General features: G+C 41.2%; 1 protein-coding gene across 1 annotated transcript in view; it reads left to right on the top strand.

The window, feature by feature from the left end:
* Positions 1 to 13,944, top strand: part of cnga1b (cyclic nucleotide gated channel subunit alpha 1b) — a 48,835-nt gene extending 34,891 nt beyond the window's left edge. The window contains exons 7-8 of the mRNA XM_072568855.1: positions 202 to 308; positions 10,853 to 13,944. Coding sequence (XP_072424956.1) covers positions 202 to 308; positions 10,853 to 12,267 — 1,522 coding nt within the window. The 3' untranslated portion in view covers positions 12,268 to 13,944. The remainder of the gene's footprint in view (positions 1 to 201; positions 309 to 10,852) is intronic.
* The last annotated feature ends 1,024 nt before the right edge of the window (positions 13,945 to 14,968 follow it).

Here is a 14,968-nt window from a genome sequence, read left to right as displayed (position 1 = left end):
GCCTGTGCTGAGATTAACCAAAAGGAACTAGAAAATTACCATAATCTCTCAATAGTTTATAACTTGTTACTTCAAGAAGATCATTACTGATCCCCTGGTAATTCATTGAAACATCTTAAATACCTTGGTAGAAAATGTTAAATTCAATTGAATGAATACGGAGGTATTTTTCATTTTGTTTTCACTTCTTTTCTCATTTAGAGCATGTTTTGAAGAACTTCAGTCTGACTACTTGAGCACATGGTTCATCCTTGATTATGTATCAGATGTTATTTACATACTCGACATGTACTTAAGAACAAAAACAGGTAAGTGTACAGATATTTATTTTGTCAAAGAGTTTCGAGGCTATTTGCCATCTATGTGAGGGTCGATTTTAACCCCCATTGCTGGACTGTAGCAAGCAGGAATGAAAAATTCACAGTGCTCTGTCACTTTCTGGCACCTAACTCCAAATCACCTCTGGGAGAGGATATCTTAGATATGGTTTTGTGAAATGAGAATGGGTTAATTCATAATCTTGTTCTGACAAGGCTTGTGATAGAATTCTTCATTGGAACAGAAAGTAAAGTAGTTCAATCCAAAAGTAGGATCTTAAATCTAACCAATGAAACTATACAGGCATGAAAGACAAGTTGACTGCAATATAAAATACACAAAAGGCATGATAGCTTTCAATATTTAAGGACTAAATGCATCCATTACAAAAATTATATATTTCGTTTGGGTGAAAGAACACAACAAAAAAGTTTGTCCAACCTAACAATGAAATTGAGGATAGTATTAGCTCCAAACATACATCATATAAAACATAGCAGGCCAGAGCAATGGAAGCAGTTTAGAATTCAGGGAAGGAAGACTAATAGGATGATCAAGATGGAAAAATAGAGATGGAGAGTAAACTTGCAATGAAATTTAATGTAGACTGTAAGAGCTTCTAGAAGTATGTAAAAAGAAAATAATTAGTGAAGACAAGTGTAGGCCTTTACAGTCTAAAAAGGCAGAATTGTTCTTTATTCATTCATGGGATGGGGGTATTCCTGGCTAGGCAGCATTTATTGCCCATCCCTAGTTACACAGAGGATAGTTAAGAGTCAACTGTATTGCTGTGGGTCTGTAGGCCAGACGAGGAAGAGATGGCAGTTTCCTTCCCTAAAGGTCATTAGTGAACCAGATGGGTTTTTTCAATAATTGACAGTGGATTCATGGTCATCATCATCAATAGATTCTTAATTCCAGATTTGTAAAAATATTAAATTCAAATTTTAATATCTGCCATGGTGGGATTCAAACCTGGGTCCCCAGAACATTATCTGGGTCTGTGGCTTAGCAGTCTAGCAATAATACCACTAGGCCATCATCTCTCTATAATTGCTAAAGAAGACCAAGGAATTTGCAGAGCAATTAAGCAATTACTTTTTTTAACTGCTTTGCAGAAGAAAGCATCAAAAACCTCTGAGAAATGTTAGAGAAGCAAAGTTCTGTTGGAAAGTAGGAATTCAAGGATATTGGTATTACAGGTACTTTAAAAAAACTACAAAGAAATTAATGAAAGTGAAAGCCGATAAATCCCCAGAGGGAAGGCCTGATAATTTTCATTTCAGAGTAATAAAGGAGGTGGTCATGGAAAGGGTGGAGATAGTAGTTGACATCTTCTAAACTTCTATAGATTCTGGAACAGTCCCAGCAAATTGGAGGGTCGCAAATTTAACCCCACAGTTTAAATATGGAGGGAGGAGAAGACTGGGAACTACAAATTGGTTAGCCAACATGAGTAGTGGGGAGAAAGCTGAAGCCTATTATAGACAATGTGATAACAGGACATTTAAAACATACCAACAGTATTATACAACATCACATGGATTTATGACAGAGAAATCATGTTTAACAAACCTACTGGAGTTTTTTGAAGATGTAACTAGGATATATCAGATAGTGATCTGATCCAGGATGGCAGTGCCGGCAAGGAAAGCAGTGTTCGGGCTCCTGAGTCCATCCATTCCAGACCAGCTGCTTCCTTCCTTCTTTCTATACTCTTTTCATCGTCTTTCTTTTTCTTTTCTTTTTCTTCACCTTCTTCCTGTCAGTGGTGGCAGAGAAGGTGACATCATAAAGGAAAATGGCCGGAGTAGGACTCTCTGGTGTTGGTCTAGCCTGGCAGCAGAGTGAGGGACACATGGTTGTGGTAGGTCCAGAGGTGGACTCCTAGTTGTGGTAGGCTTAGAGAGGGAGACCTGGTTGTGATAGGCCCAGAGAGGGATTCTTGATTGTGGTAGGCACAGAAGGGGACTCCTGATTATGGTAGGCCCAGAGGAGGACTCCTGGTTCTGGTAGGCCCAGAGGGGGACTTCTGCTTGTGTAGACCCAGAACGGGGGACTCCTGGTTATTGGTGAGGCAGCGGTGACAGCGGAGCTGGGTGTTCCTGGTTAAGGGGTAAATGTGGATCCAGCATGGGACCCAGCATCGGCATGAGATGGATGAGATGGGTACGGCGGCAAAGAGCTGGCACCTGAAGTGTGGTGACTCTGATATTGGTGGATCCAGCACAGAGCGCGGTAAGGTGGTAGAGGAGGAATGATAGTACAGGTGTCATTGGTGAACCTGTTCAGGACTCAGAACCCATGGCAGAGGCAGTGAAACAAAGATGGACTCTCTTTTAGCTATATCTTTTTAATTCTTTCTGTTATTATTCAAAATGGCATTGGATTGTGGTGAAGGTTGATGCTTTTCACTATATTTTACTGTATTATTCACTGTAAAGTACAAGTCACAAAATATCATTCAAATTCAAATTCAGACAAGAGAGAACCAGTAAATATGCTGTATTTGGATTTTCAGAAAGCTTTTGATGAAGTCCATTTAAATGATTATTGTGAAAAATCAAAGCACATGGAATTTGTGATAAAAATGAATTAAGAATTGGGTGGACAAGCAGGAGGCTGGAAGAACACAGCAAGCCAGGCAGCATCAGGAAATTAAGAAGTCGACATTTCGGGTCTAACCCTTCTTCAGGACTGTGGTGGGAGGAAGGGGAGCTGTGGATAAAGGAGGTGGTGGGGGCAGGGTGATGAGGTGAGGATAGGTGAAGACAGATAGAAAGTATGACCTGGTTGGTCAATGAGAGGGATGAATCCAGTTGGTGGCTGGGAGAAGTGGAAGGGAGGGGGAGGGGCTGGGAAGGGAGGTTATTTGATATTGAAGAACTCAGCGTTGAGTCCTCCGGGCTTTAAACTGCCCACGTATAAGATGAGGCGTTGTTCCTTCAATTTGCGGTTTGGTTCATTGTGGCAAAGGGGGAGGCCAAGGATGGTCATGTCAGAAAGGGAGTGGGAAGATGAATTAAAATGGGCAGTTACTGGGAGGTCCATTCAGCCCCTGCGGACCCGGCTGAGATGCTTAGCGAACCGTTCCCTAAGTTTACGTTTGGTCTCCCCGATATAGAGAAGACCACATCGTGAGCACCGGATATAATAAACTAAGTTGGAAAGGAGGAAAGTGAACCTCTGTCTCACCTAGAAGAATTGTTTGGGGCGCTGGATGGAGGTGAGAGTGGTAGTGTACTGGCAGGTTTTGCGTCTGTTCTGGTTGCAGGGGAAGGTACCTGGGGGTTCGGGGGAATTGGTGGGGAGAGTGGCGCAAAGCAGGGATTGGCGAAGGGAACGGTTCTTGCAGAAGGCAAAGAGGGGTGGGGAGGGGAAGATGTCCTTAGTGGTGGGGTCTAGTTGGAGTTGGCGGGAGTGTTTAAAGATGATGCATTGAATGCGGAGATTTGTCGCTGTCTTTATTGCATTTGGAGGGGATTGGCTTTAGAGCAATGGAACGGGGAATGGAGGTGGTGCGGTAGAGGGCTGTCTAGATGACATGGGGGAAAAGCGCATTGTTCGAAATAGGTGGACATCTGGGATGCTTGGCAGTGAAATGTCTCCTCGTCTGAGCAGATGAGGTTGAGGCAGAGGAATTGGGAGAACGCAATGGAGTTCTTGCCAGATACTGGTTGGGAGGAGGTGTAGTTCAGGTAGTTGTGAGAGTCTGTGGGTTTAGAGTAAACGTCCATCTGGAGACTGTCACTAGAGATGGAAATGGAGAGGTCAAGAAAGGGGAGAGAGGTGTCTGACATGGACCAAGTCAGACGTTGTGGGCGAAGTTGAGGAACTGGATTAGTGGTGCTGGAAGAGCACAGCAGTTCAGGCAGCATCCAAGTAGCTTCGAAATCAACGTTTCGGGCAAAAGCCCTTCATCAGGAACAAAGGCAGTGAGCCTGAAGCATGGAGAGATAAGCTAGAGGAGGGTGGGGGTGGGGAGAAAGTAGCATAGATTACAATGGGTGAGTGGGGGAGGGGATGAAAGTGATAGGTCAGGGAGGAGAAGGTGGAGTGGATAGGTGGAAAAGGAGATAGGCAAGTAGGACAAGTCCGGACAAGTCATGGGGACAGTTACTGAGCTGGAAGTTTAGAACTAGGGTGAGGTGGGGGAAGGGGAAATGAGGAAACTGTTGAAGTCCACATTGATGCCATGGGGTTGAAGTGTTCCGAGGCGGAAGATGAGGCGTTCTTTCTCCAGGCGTCTGGTGGTGAGGGAGCAGTGGTGAAGGAGGCCCAAGACCTCCATGTCCTTGGCAGAGTGGGAGGGGGAGTTGAAATGTTGGGCCACGGGGCGGTGTGGTTGATTGGTGAGGAACTGCTTCAGTTCAACCTGGGTCCAAGATGCTGCACCGATGCAATGCCTGTGTAGGTACTGAGGAGGCATGGTTTGACATGGCTGACAAAGAGGCAGGTATAACTGGGGTCCGTCCGAGTGCCCATGCCCATTTGCTGGATTTGGAGGAAATGGGAGGAGCTAAAGGAAAAGATTGGGAAGCAGACAGAAAGAGAGTTAAGTGTCTTTGCACACAGTTCACTAAAAGCAAGCATGCAGATACAGCAAGCAGTTAATAGGGCAAGTTGAATGCTGGCCTTCCTGACAGTACAGGTACAAGGAAGTCTTAGTGAAGCTGAAAAGGTTTTGGTGAGGTCATACACGGAGTACTTTGTATAGTTTTGGTCTCCTTACCAAAGAAAGTATATAATTGCCATAGGGGTAATGCAACAAAGGTTGACCAGATTGATTTAGAGTCATAGAGTCATAGAGGTGTACAGCACTGAAACAGACCCTTCAGTCCAAGCCGTCCATGCCGACCAGATATCCCAACACAATCTAGTCCCACCTGCCAGCACCTGGCCCATGTCCCCCCAAACCCATCCTATTCATATACCCATGCAAATGCCTCTTAAATGTTGCGATTGTACCAGCTTCCACCACATCCTCTGGCAGCTCATTCCACACATGTACCACCCTCTGCATGAAAAAGTTGCTCCTTAGGTCTCTTTTATATCTTTCCACTCTCACCATAAACCTATGCCTTCTAGTTCTGGACTCCTTGATCCAGGGAAAAGACTTTCCCTATTTATCCTATCCATACCCCTCATAATTTTGTAAACCACTATAATGTCACCCCTCAGTCTCCGACGCTCCAGGGAAAACAGCCCCAGCCTGTTCAGCCTCTCCCTGTAGCTCAGATCCTCCAACCCTGGCAACATCCTTGTAAACCTTTTCTGAACCCTTTCAAGTTTTACAACATTTTTCCGATAGGAAGGAGATCAGAATTGCACGCAATATTCCAACAGTGGCCTAACCAATGTCCTGTACAGCAGCAACATGACCTCCCAATATTCAATACTCTGACAAAAAGGAAAGCATACCAAACGCCTTTTTCACTATTCTATCTACCTGCGACTCCACTTTCAAGGAGCTATGAACCTGCACTCCAAGGTCTCTTTGTTCAGCAACACTCCCTAGGACCTTATCATTAAGTGTATAAGTCCTGCTCAGATTTGCTTTCCCAAAATGCAGCACCTCGCATTTATCTGAATTAAACTCCATCTGCCACTTCTCAGCCAATTGGCCCATCTGGTCCAGATCCTGTTGTAATCTGAGGTGACCCTCTTTGCTGTCCACTACACCTCCAATTTTGGTGTCATCTGCAAACTTACTAACTGTACCTCTTATGCTCACATCCAAATCATTTATGTAAATGACAAAAGGTAGAGGACCCAGCACCGATCCTTGTGGCATTCCACTGATCACAGGCCTCCAGTCTGAAAAAACAACCCTCCACCACCACCCTCTGCCTTCTACCTTTGAGCCAGTTCTGTATCCAAATGGCTAGTTATCCATGTATTCCATGAGATCTAGCCTTGCTAATCAGTCTACTATGGGAAATCTTGTCGAACACCTTACTGAAGTCCATATAGATCACATCTACTGCTTTGCCCTCATCAATCTTCAAAATCTTCATTATTCAAAAAACTCAATCAAGTTTGTGAGACATGATTTCCCACACTCAAAGCCATGTTGACTATCCCTAATTAGTCCTTGCCTTTCCAAATACATGTACATCCTGTCCCTCAGGATTCCCTCCAACAACCTGCCCACCACCGAGGTCAGGCTCACCAGTCTATAGTTCCTTGGCTTGTCTTTACCGTCCTTCTTAAACAGTGGCACTATGTTTGCCAACTTCCAGTCTTCCGACACCTCACCTGTGACTATTGATGATACAAATATCTCAGCAAGAGGCCCAGCAATCACTTCTCTAGCTTCCCACAGAGTTCTCGGGTACACCTGATCAGGTCCTGGGGATTTATCCACTTTGAACCGTTTCAAGCCATCCAGCACTTCCTCCTCTGTAATCTGTACATTTTGCAAGATGTTACCATCTATTTCCCTACAGTCTATATCTTCCATATCCTTTTCCACAGTAAATACTGATGCAAAATATTCATTTAGTATCTCCCCCATTTTCCGTAGCTCTACACAAAGACCGCCTTGCTGATCTTTGAGGGGCCCTATTCTCTCCCTAGTTACCCTTTTGTCCTTAATATAGTTGTAAAAACCCTTTGAATTCTCCTTAATTCTATTTGCCAAAGCTATCTCATGTCCCCGTTTTGCCCTCCTGATTTCCCTCTTAAGTATACTCCTACTTCCTTTATACTCTTCTAAGGATTCACTTGATCTATCCTGTCTATACCTGACATATGCTTCCTTCTTTTTCTTAACCAAACCCTCAATTTCTTTAGTCATCCAGCATTCCCTATACCTACCAGCCTTTCCTTTCACCCTGACAGGAATATCCTTTCTCTGGATTCTTGTTATCTCATTTCTGAAGGCTTCCCATTTTCCAGCCATCCCTTTACCTGCGAACATCTGCCCCCAATCAGCTTTCGAAAGTTCTTGCCTAATACCATCAAAATTGGCCTTTCTCCAATTTAGAACTTCAACTTTTAGATCTGGTCTATCCTTTTCCATCACTATATTAAAACTAATAGAATTATGGTCACTGGCCCCAGAGTGCTCCCCCACTGACACCTCAGTCACTTGCCCTGCCTTATTTCCCAAGAGAAAGTCAAGTTTTGCACCTTCTCTACTAGGTACATCCACATACTGAATCAGAAAATTGTCTTGTACACACTTAAGAAATTCCTCTTCATCTAAACCTTTAACACTATGGCAGTCCTAGTCGATGATTGGAAAGTTAAAATCCCCTACCATAGCTACCCTATTATTCTTACAGATAGCTGAGATCTCCTTACAAGTTTGTTTCTCAATTTCCCTCTGACTATTGGGGTGGGAAGGGGTGGTCTATAGTACAATCCCAATAAGGTGATCATCCCCTTCTTATTTCTCAGTTCCACCCAAATAACTTCCCTGGATGTATTTCCAGGAATATCCTCCCTCAGCACAGCTGTAATGCTATCCCTTATCAAAAATGCCACTCCCCCTCCTCTTTTGCCTCCCTTTCTATCCTTCCTGTAGCATTAGTATCCTGGAACATTAAGCTGCCAGTCCTGCCCATCCCTGAGCCATGTTTCTGTAATTGCTATGATATCCCAGTCCCATGTTCCTCACCATGCCCTGAGTTCATCTGCCTTCCCTGTTAGGCCACTTGCATTGAAATAAAAGCAGTTTAATTTATTAGTCCTACCTTGTCCCTGCCTGCCCTGACTGTTTGACTCACTTCTGTTCTCAGCTGTACCCATCTCAGATCGATCTCTTTCCTCACTATCTCCCTGGGTCCCAGCCCCCTCCCCTCCCTCCCCCCACCTTCCTAATTTTAATCCTCCCAAGCAGTTCTAGCAAATTTCCCTGCCAGTATATTAGTCCCCTTCCAATTTAGGTGCAATCCGTCCTTCTTCTCCCCCAAAAGAGATTCCAATGATCCAAAAATGTGAATCCTTCTCCCATACACCAGCTCCTCAGCCATGCATTCATCTGCTCTATCCTCCTATTCCTGCCCTTACTAGCTCATAGCACCTGGAGTAATCTAGATATTACTACCCTTGAGGACCTCCTTTTTAAATTTCTGCCTAACTCTCTGTAATCTCCCTTCAGAGTCTCAACCTTTTCCCTTCCAATGTCGTTGGTTCCAATATGGACAATGACCTCCTGCTGGCCCCTCTCCCCCGTGAGAACATTCTGCACCCTCTCTGAGACATCCTTGATCCTGGCAACAGGGAAACAATACACCATTCTGTTTTTTCTCTGCTGGCCACAGAAACGTCTGTCTGTACCGCAGACTACAGAATCCCCCAACACAAATGATCTCTTGGAAGCCGACGTACTCCTCGCTGCATTAGAGCCAGTCTCATTACCAGAAACTTGGCTGTTCGTGCTACGTTCCCCTGATAATCCATCACCCCCTACATTTTCCCAAACAGCAAACCTGTTTGAAATGGGTATATCCACAAAAGACTCTTGTCCTAGGTATCGGCCTCTCTCACCCTTCCTGGAGTTAACCCATCTATGTGACTGTATCTGAGACTTTTCCCCCCTTCCTATAACTGCCATCCATCACATACTGTTGCAAATTCCTCATCGCTTCTATCTGTCTCTCCAACCGATCCACTCGATCTGATAAGATTCGTATCCAACAGTATTTACGGCAGATATAATCCACAGTAACCCTTAAACTCTCTCTAAACTCCCACATCTGACAAGAAGTACATATCACTACAAAGGCCCTTTTTGCTCCTTCACAATCTACAGACCCAGAAAATAACACAGTCTTATTCCTCTACAAACACTGCTCCAGGTTAAATTAATAGCTATGGCTTATATTTTAAGTGTAATCAAGAGACTTATCTCAAAAAACATATAATCAAGAAAGAATCCACTATACTCACTACTGCAGCCTTTCTCTTGGACAGACTTAGAACAACAATTAACTTATCTGATTCTGTGCTGTGAACTTCGCCCAACAGTTCCTCCAAAATTAGTTGTGAATTTCACTGTTTGTTAATTTTCCCAGATGCACTCCGATGTCCAACGACACACATTTCTGGAATGACAGGTTTGTCATAGGATAGGTTACGTTGACTGCACCTATATTCACTGGAGTTTAGAAGAAAGTTTTGGTCCCCTTACTTGAGGAAGGATGCAGTTGCATTGGATGTAGTTCAGAAAAAAAAAATCACTAAATTAATTCCAGAGATGAAAGGCTAGGCTTCAGGACGGTTTGAGCAGTGTTGCCGTATACATGCTGGAATGAGATGAGATCTACTTGAGCTACGTAAGCTGCTAAATGGAATTGACAAAGTTGAGCTGGAGCAGATATTTCATCTTGTGGCGTAATCTAGAACAAGACGTCATAGTTTTAGGATAAGGGGTAGCAGATTTAAAACAGATGAGGTGGAATTACTTTCTGAAAGTGTTGTGAATATATGGAATTCACTGCCATTGAAAGCTATGGAGGCATGGTCACTGAATATATCTAAAAAAGAAATAGTTTTCTTAAAGCTGAAGGTGACAAGGTTTAGGAGGAGAGATTGGAAGTATGATGTTGATGTAAAGTATAAACTGTTATTTTGTTGAATGGCAAAGTTGGCTCAGTGGCTGAATGGCTTTCTCCTGCTCCTATTTTTTATGTTTCTCTGTTTCTCCCCACCACTGTTATGTCTTGGCATTTGTAGCCTTGGAACCTGGCTGCTTCAGGTGGATGCCTCAGTCCATAAATTAACCAGAGACATGTGACATTCATGGGAAGGCCCATTAAGTAAGCACAGCTTGCACTTCAGTCACTTGTACTCGATGTTGAGTGGCCAAGCTAACCAACTGTCCTTGATGGGACTGTTCAGGAAAATAAGATATGTCTTGCTTTATATAATAGTTAGGTGAGGCCAGAAAGCACTCTATTTGCAAAAGGTGAAATTTGAAAATGTGTGGAATTTCATGTAGAATGCACAGATATTCTCACACTAATGCATTGCTTTGTGGCTAAATCCTAAAATAGAAATTAATACACTAGTTTTCAACATATTTGGCAGTAGATTATATTTCTGACTGTGTGGAAACAGGCCCTTCGGCCTAATAAGTCCACACCGACCCGCCGAAGCATAACCCACCCAGACCCATTCCCCTACATTTACCCATTCATCTAACACTACGGGCAATTTAGCATGGCCAATTCACCTAACCTGCACATTCTTGGACTGTCGGAGGAAACCAGAGCACCCAGAGGAAACCCACGCAGACACGGGGAGAATGTGCAAACTCCACACAGAGAGTCGCCTTAGGCGGGAATTGAACCTGGGTCTTTGGCGCCGTGAGGCAGCAGTGCTAACCACTGTGCCACTGTGCCGCCCACAAAACTTAATGTATTTTGATTGAAGTGTGTTTCTTTTATATTTTATTGCTCTTCTTGCTTAAATCTTACACCATATCTATTTCCAAACATATCATTAATTAATTATTTTGGTACTTTTTCTCATATCTATTTCCAAACATATCATTAATTAATTATTTTGGTACTTTTTTTCATAGGGTATCTGGAACAAGGTCTATTGGTCAGTGATGGAAAGAAACTCAGAGAAAAATACTTTGCCACAATCCAATTCAAATTAGATGTCATCTCACTTGTACCAACTGACTTTCTGTATTTTTTATTTGGACTGGAATATCCAGAAATTAGATTAAATCGTTTGACTAGGATTAGTCGATTGTTTGAATTCTTTTCAAGAACTGAAACTCGGACAAACTATCCAAACATTTTCAGGATTTCCAACCTTGTCATGTACATTGTGATTATTATTCATTGGAATGCTTGTGTGTATTTTTCAATTTCCAAAGCTATAGGGTTTGGGGCAGATACATGGGTATATCCAAATGTATCCATTCCAGAGTTTTCCCGGCTTGCTCGGAAGTATGTGTACAGTCTCTATTGGTCAACACTGACACTAACTACCATTGGTGAAACACCTCCTCCTGTAGAGGATTCAGAATACTTTTTTGTAGTGGCTGATTTCCTGGTTGGAGTGCTGATTTTTGCCACCATTGTTGGTAATGTTGGTTCTATGATTTCCAACATGAATGCAGCTCGTGCAGAGTTTCAGTCAAGGATTGACGCCATCAAGCAGTACATGCACTTTCGAAAAGTGAGCAAAGATTTGGAAAAGAGAGTTATCAAATGGTTTGACTACTTGTGGACAAACAAAAAAGCTGTAGATGAAAGAGAGGTCTTGAAGTATCTTCCTGACAAGTTAAGAGCAGAAATTGCCATCAATGTCCACCTTGATACACTGAAGAAAGTTCGAATCTTTGCAGATTGTGAAGCTGGTCTGCTGATTGAGTTGGTGTTGAAGCTAAGACCCCAGGTGTACAGCCCAGGGGATTATATCTGTCGCAAAGGAGACATTGGTAGAGAGATGTACATCATCAAAGAAGGAAAACTTGCTGTTGTTGCTGATGATGGAATTACTCAGTTTGTGGTTCTAAGTGATGGCAGCTATTTTGGTGAAATTAGTATTCTGAATATCAAAGGTAGTAAAGCTGGGAATAGAAGAACAGCAAACATTAAGAGTATAGGCTACTCAGATTTGTTCTGCCTCTCCAAAGATGATCTAATGGAAGCACTCACAGAATATCCTGATGCAAAAGCAATGCTGGAAGAAAAGGGAAAGCAAATTCTAATGAAGGATGGACTTTTGGATTTAGATATTGCCCAGCTTGGAGCTGACCCAAAGGACATGGAAGAGAAAGTAACAAGACTTGATATGGCAATTGATCTTTTACAGACTAAATTTGCTCGACTTCTGGCAGAATACAACTCTACACAACAAAAACTAAAAGAAAGAGTAACAAAGATTGAGAATAAAATTAAACAATCAGGGATGCAATTTGAATATTCAGAACTGGTAGATGCTGAAGCACCAACTGAAACTGAAGAAAGTAAAAAGTAGTGTAAGTATGCATATTAATAATACAAAGCTAATACTTATTTTTTGCATTACTGGATGTACTAACAATACATATCTCAGGATGAAAATTAATTTAAACTTTGACATATTGTTATAGAAAGGATATTTCACTGTGTTTAAAATATATATTATACATAAAATTCATACATATTGATGAGTTACAACTGAAAGCTGTCTGTTGGGAATATATTGGAATTTAATTACAGGTCACAAGCAAGTATTTGTATCAGAATAGGATATTTCTTGCAGTACTCAAAATTAAAACTGCACTGTTAAGAAAAAATGTCAACAATGCTTCTTACTTAAATCTACTGTATGTGTAAGAAATTTATATTTACAGTGCACCTTACTCAGTATTTTCCAAAATACTTTACAGAAAAAGGATTATTTTCAAAGCTCAACCATGATTGTAATGGAGACATTATGTATAATATGTTAAAAACAACTGTATTCAAAAATCTATATTATCAAGTTTATATGTTTTTGTGACTATGGCTGTGCAATTTCTTGGGTTGGTAGCTTAATGTTAGTCAAGTTCTCACCTTACACTACTCTCCAGTGCTAAACCAAATGGCATTTGCAGAGTCATGGGGCTGGGGAGAGGGGAAAATCTCTTGTGGAAGAGGTCTCTTCAAGTGCATTCTGTTTTCTTACCAAATCCACAATCTTATGACATTGAGGCAGTCTTACAGATGCTGCCCACACACCCAGACTTTTCACATAACTTTGTGAATATTTCTATTGGCGCCCTTGCTCAGGCCTGGCTGTGGGAACTAAAGGAAAAATAAGGAGTCATTACACCTGGATGAATGCCCGAACATTCACCTTAAAAGGAATGAAGACATCTTCCTGAAATAGTGGTGGTCAGTATAACCAGATTTCTGCCATTTCCCTGGAGATTTGTTAATCTCATGCTGGAGTTACAAGATGAAACTGGTAGAATTCTTGGAGACTTTGGGTTCCATGATTCAGTAATAAATTATTGTTAACTGTAAAGCAATCATGTTTTAAAGAATAACTTGACATCTGAATTGTCACATAATTTGAAATAATATATGAACATAAAATACAAACAAAGAATGACTAAGTCATTAGTAATAATTGACAATTTACATTTAGTGAAGTTGCAATCTGGAAATAGAACTATAGTGGGAATTTCTAGCTTCAGTTTTATCTTGGTTCTTCAATGGAATCTATTGTTTTATCACTCTCATTAACTAGGTCTCGGAAGTGCATGAGGACAGGGAGATTCTGCACAAATTATATATTGTCAGACTACCTCTGTAGCAGGTTAAAATAACTGTAAAATTGATTAGACTGGGAAGGCAACAATTTATTTCTTTACAGAATGTTGTTAAAAGATGAATGTGTACTAATAAACGTGTACTGAAAAAAAGTAACATACTATGGAATAATACATTTTATATATTAATTCATCATACATTATACATACATGATGTTGAATCTTAAATATGTTGTGCTGCCTGACCTGCTGTGCTTTTCAAGCACCACACTAATCTTGATTCTGATCTCCAGCATCAGCAGTCCTCACTTTTGCCTATGTTGTACAAAAGTCCATTACTTTATGCTGCATTTGAAATTCTGTCAGTATTGTATTTGATCAAACATATAGAAGAAATAAATATTGAAATAAATTTACTTTATACTATTATTCATGATGACTATAAAATGGCTACTTAGAGTCTGTTTGCATGGTTCTTAACTTTTCAGATACGTGAACAGAGTATACTTGAGCAGAACTCTCCAGTGGTAGAGTCGAAATTTTCTTTCTATATACTCATGACATTATTACTGTGTGATTGTATAAAATTAAACACCATAATAATTCACAGGTACATTTTAAACCTTGTGGGTTCTTGCTAAAAGTGTAATAATCCAGGACCTCTGCTGCCTACCCTGCTGAAGCTGCAGTTAGATGGAAGTGCAATGATTTACCTAGTTATATTAACTCTTGCTAACGAGACTAGAAAGTTTGCCAAAACAGCAAAAGGCTTTTATTTGTTGAGTCCACATTTAAGAAACTATTCTGAATGTATTCGGGATTGTTGCTGGATCCTTGAGTGGAATTTCTTAATTGAGCTTGTCAGTAAACCAGATGGACCAGCACAATAGAAAAGCTGACAGCCAAAGAAATGCAGAATCCAGAGAAAGTGCTTTCCACCACAGGTTCATTCCCCTGCTCCATAAACAATGATTTTATTTTTTAAAAAGGCAGAAATTCCACTGTTACATAATTATCCTGAAAGTGAAGATTAATTCCAGGACTTGGTGCACCCCATTTTGCCCTGATTCCCTGCTGTTCCAGTGGTTTGGTACTGGAGTGATAGTGGGAATGCATTGGAATGGACACAGAACTTCAGTTCTTTGTTAAAAAAAGGGATGTTATTCATGACATCTTGCAGCCAAATAATTAAGAATAAATTGTGTATTTTGATAAGGACTATTTTGGCCCACGTAGAAATATATTGCGAGGTTAAAATAGATTTTAGCTTCATTTTTATTCTACTTTACAGGTCACAAGTCAAACGTTTTTGCAGTATTAAAAAGTACTCTCTAGATTTAACGTAAACAGGTTTTGAAGTAGTCTTTTTGTTCGACTAATTCAGTCATTTCTGCTGTTCAGTTTGAGTTCATCAGGGTAAACCAACTAAATAGGAATGAA

This window comes from Chiloscyllium punctatum, chromosome 1 (assembly GCF_047496795.1).
Source record: "Chiloscyllium punctatum isolate Juve2018m chromosome 1, sChiPun1.3, whole genome shotgun sequence".
In the NCBI taxonomy this organism is placed as follows: domain Eukaryota; kingdom Metazoa; phylum Chordata; class Chondrichthyes; order Orectolobiformes; family Hemiscylliidae; genus Chiloscyllium; species Chiloscyllium punctatum.
The sequence above is the reverse complement of the archived record's forward strand: the minus strand, read 5'-3'. Positions and strand labels throughout refer to the sequence as shown.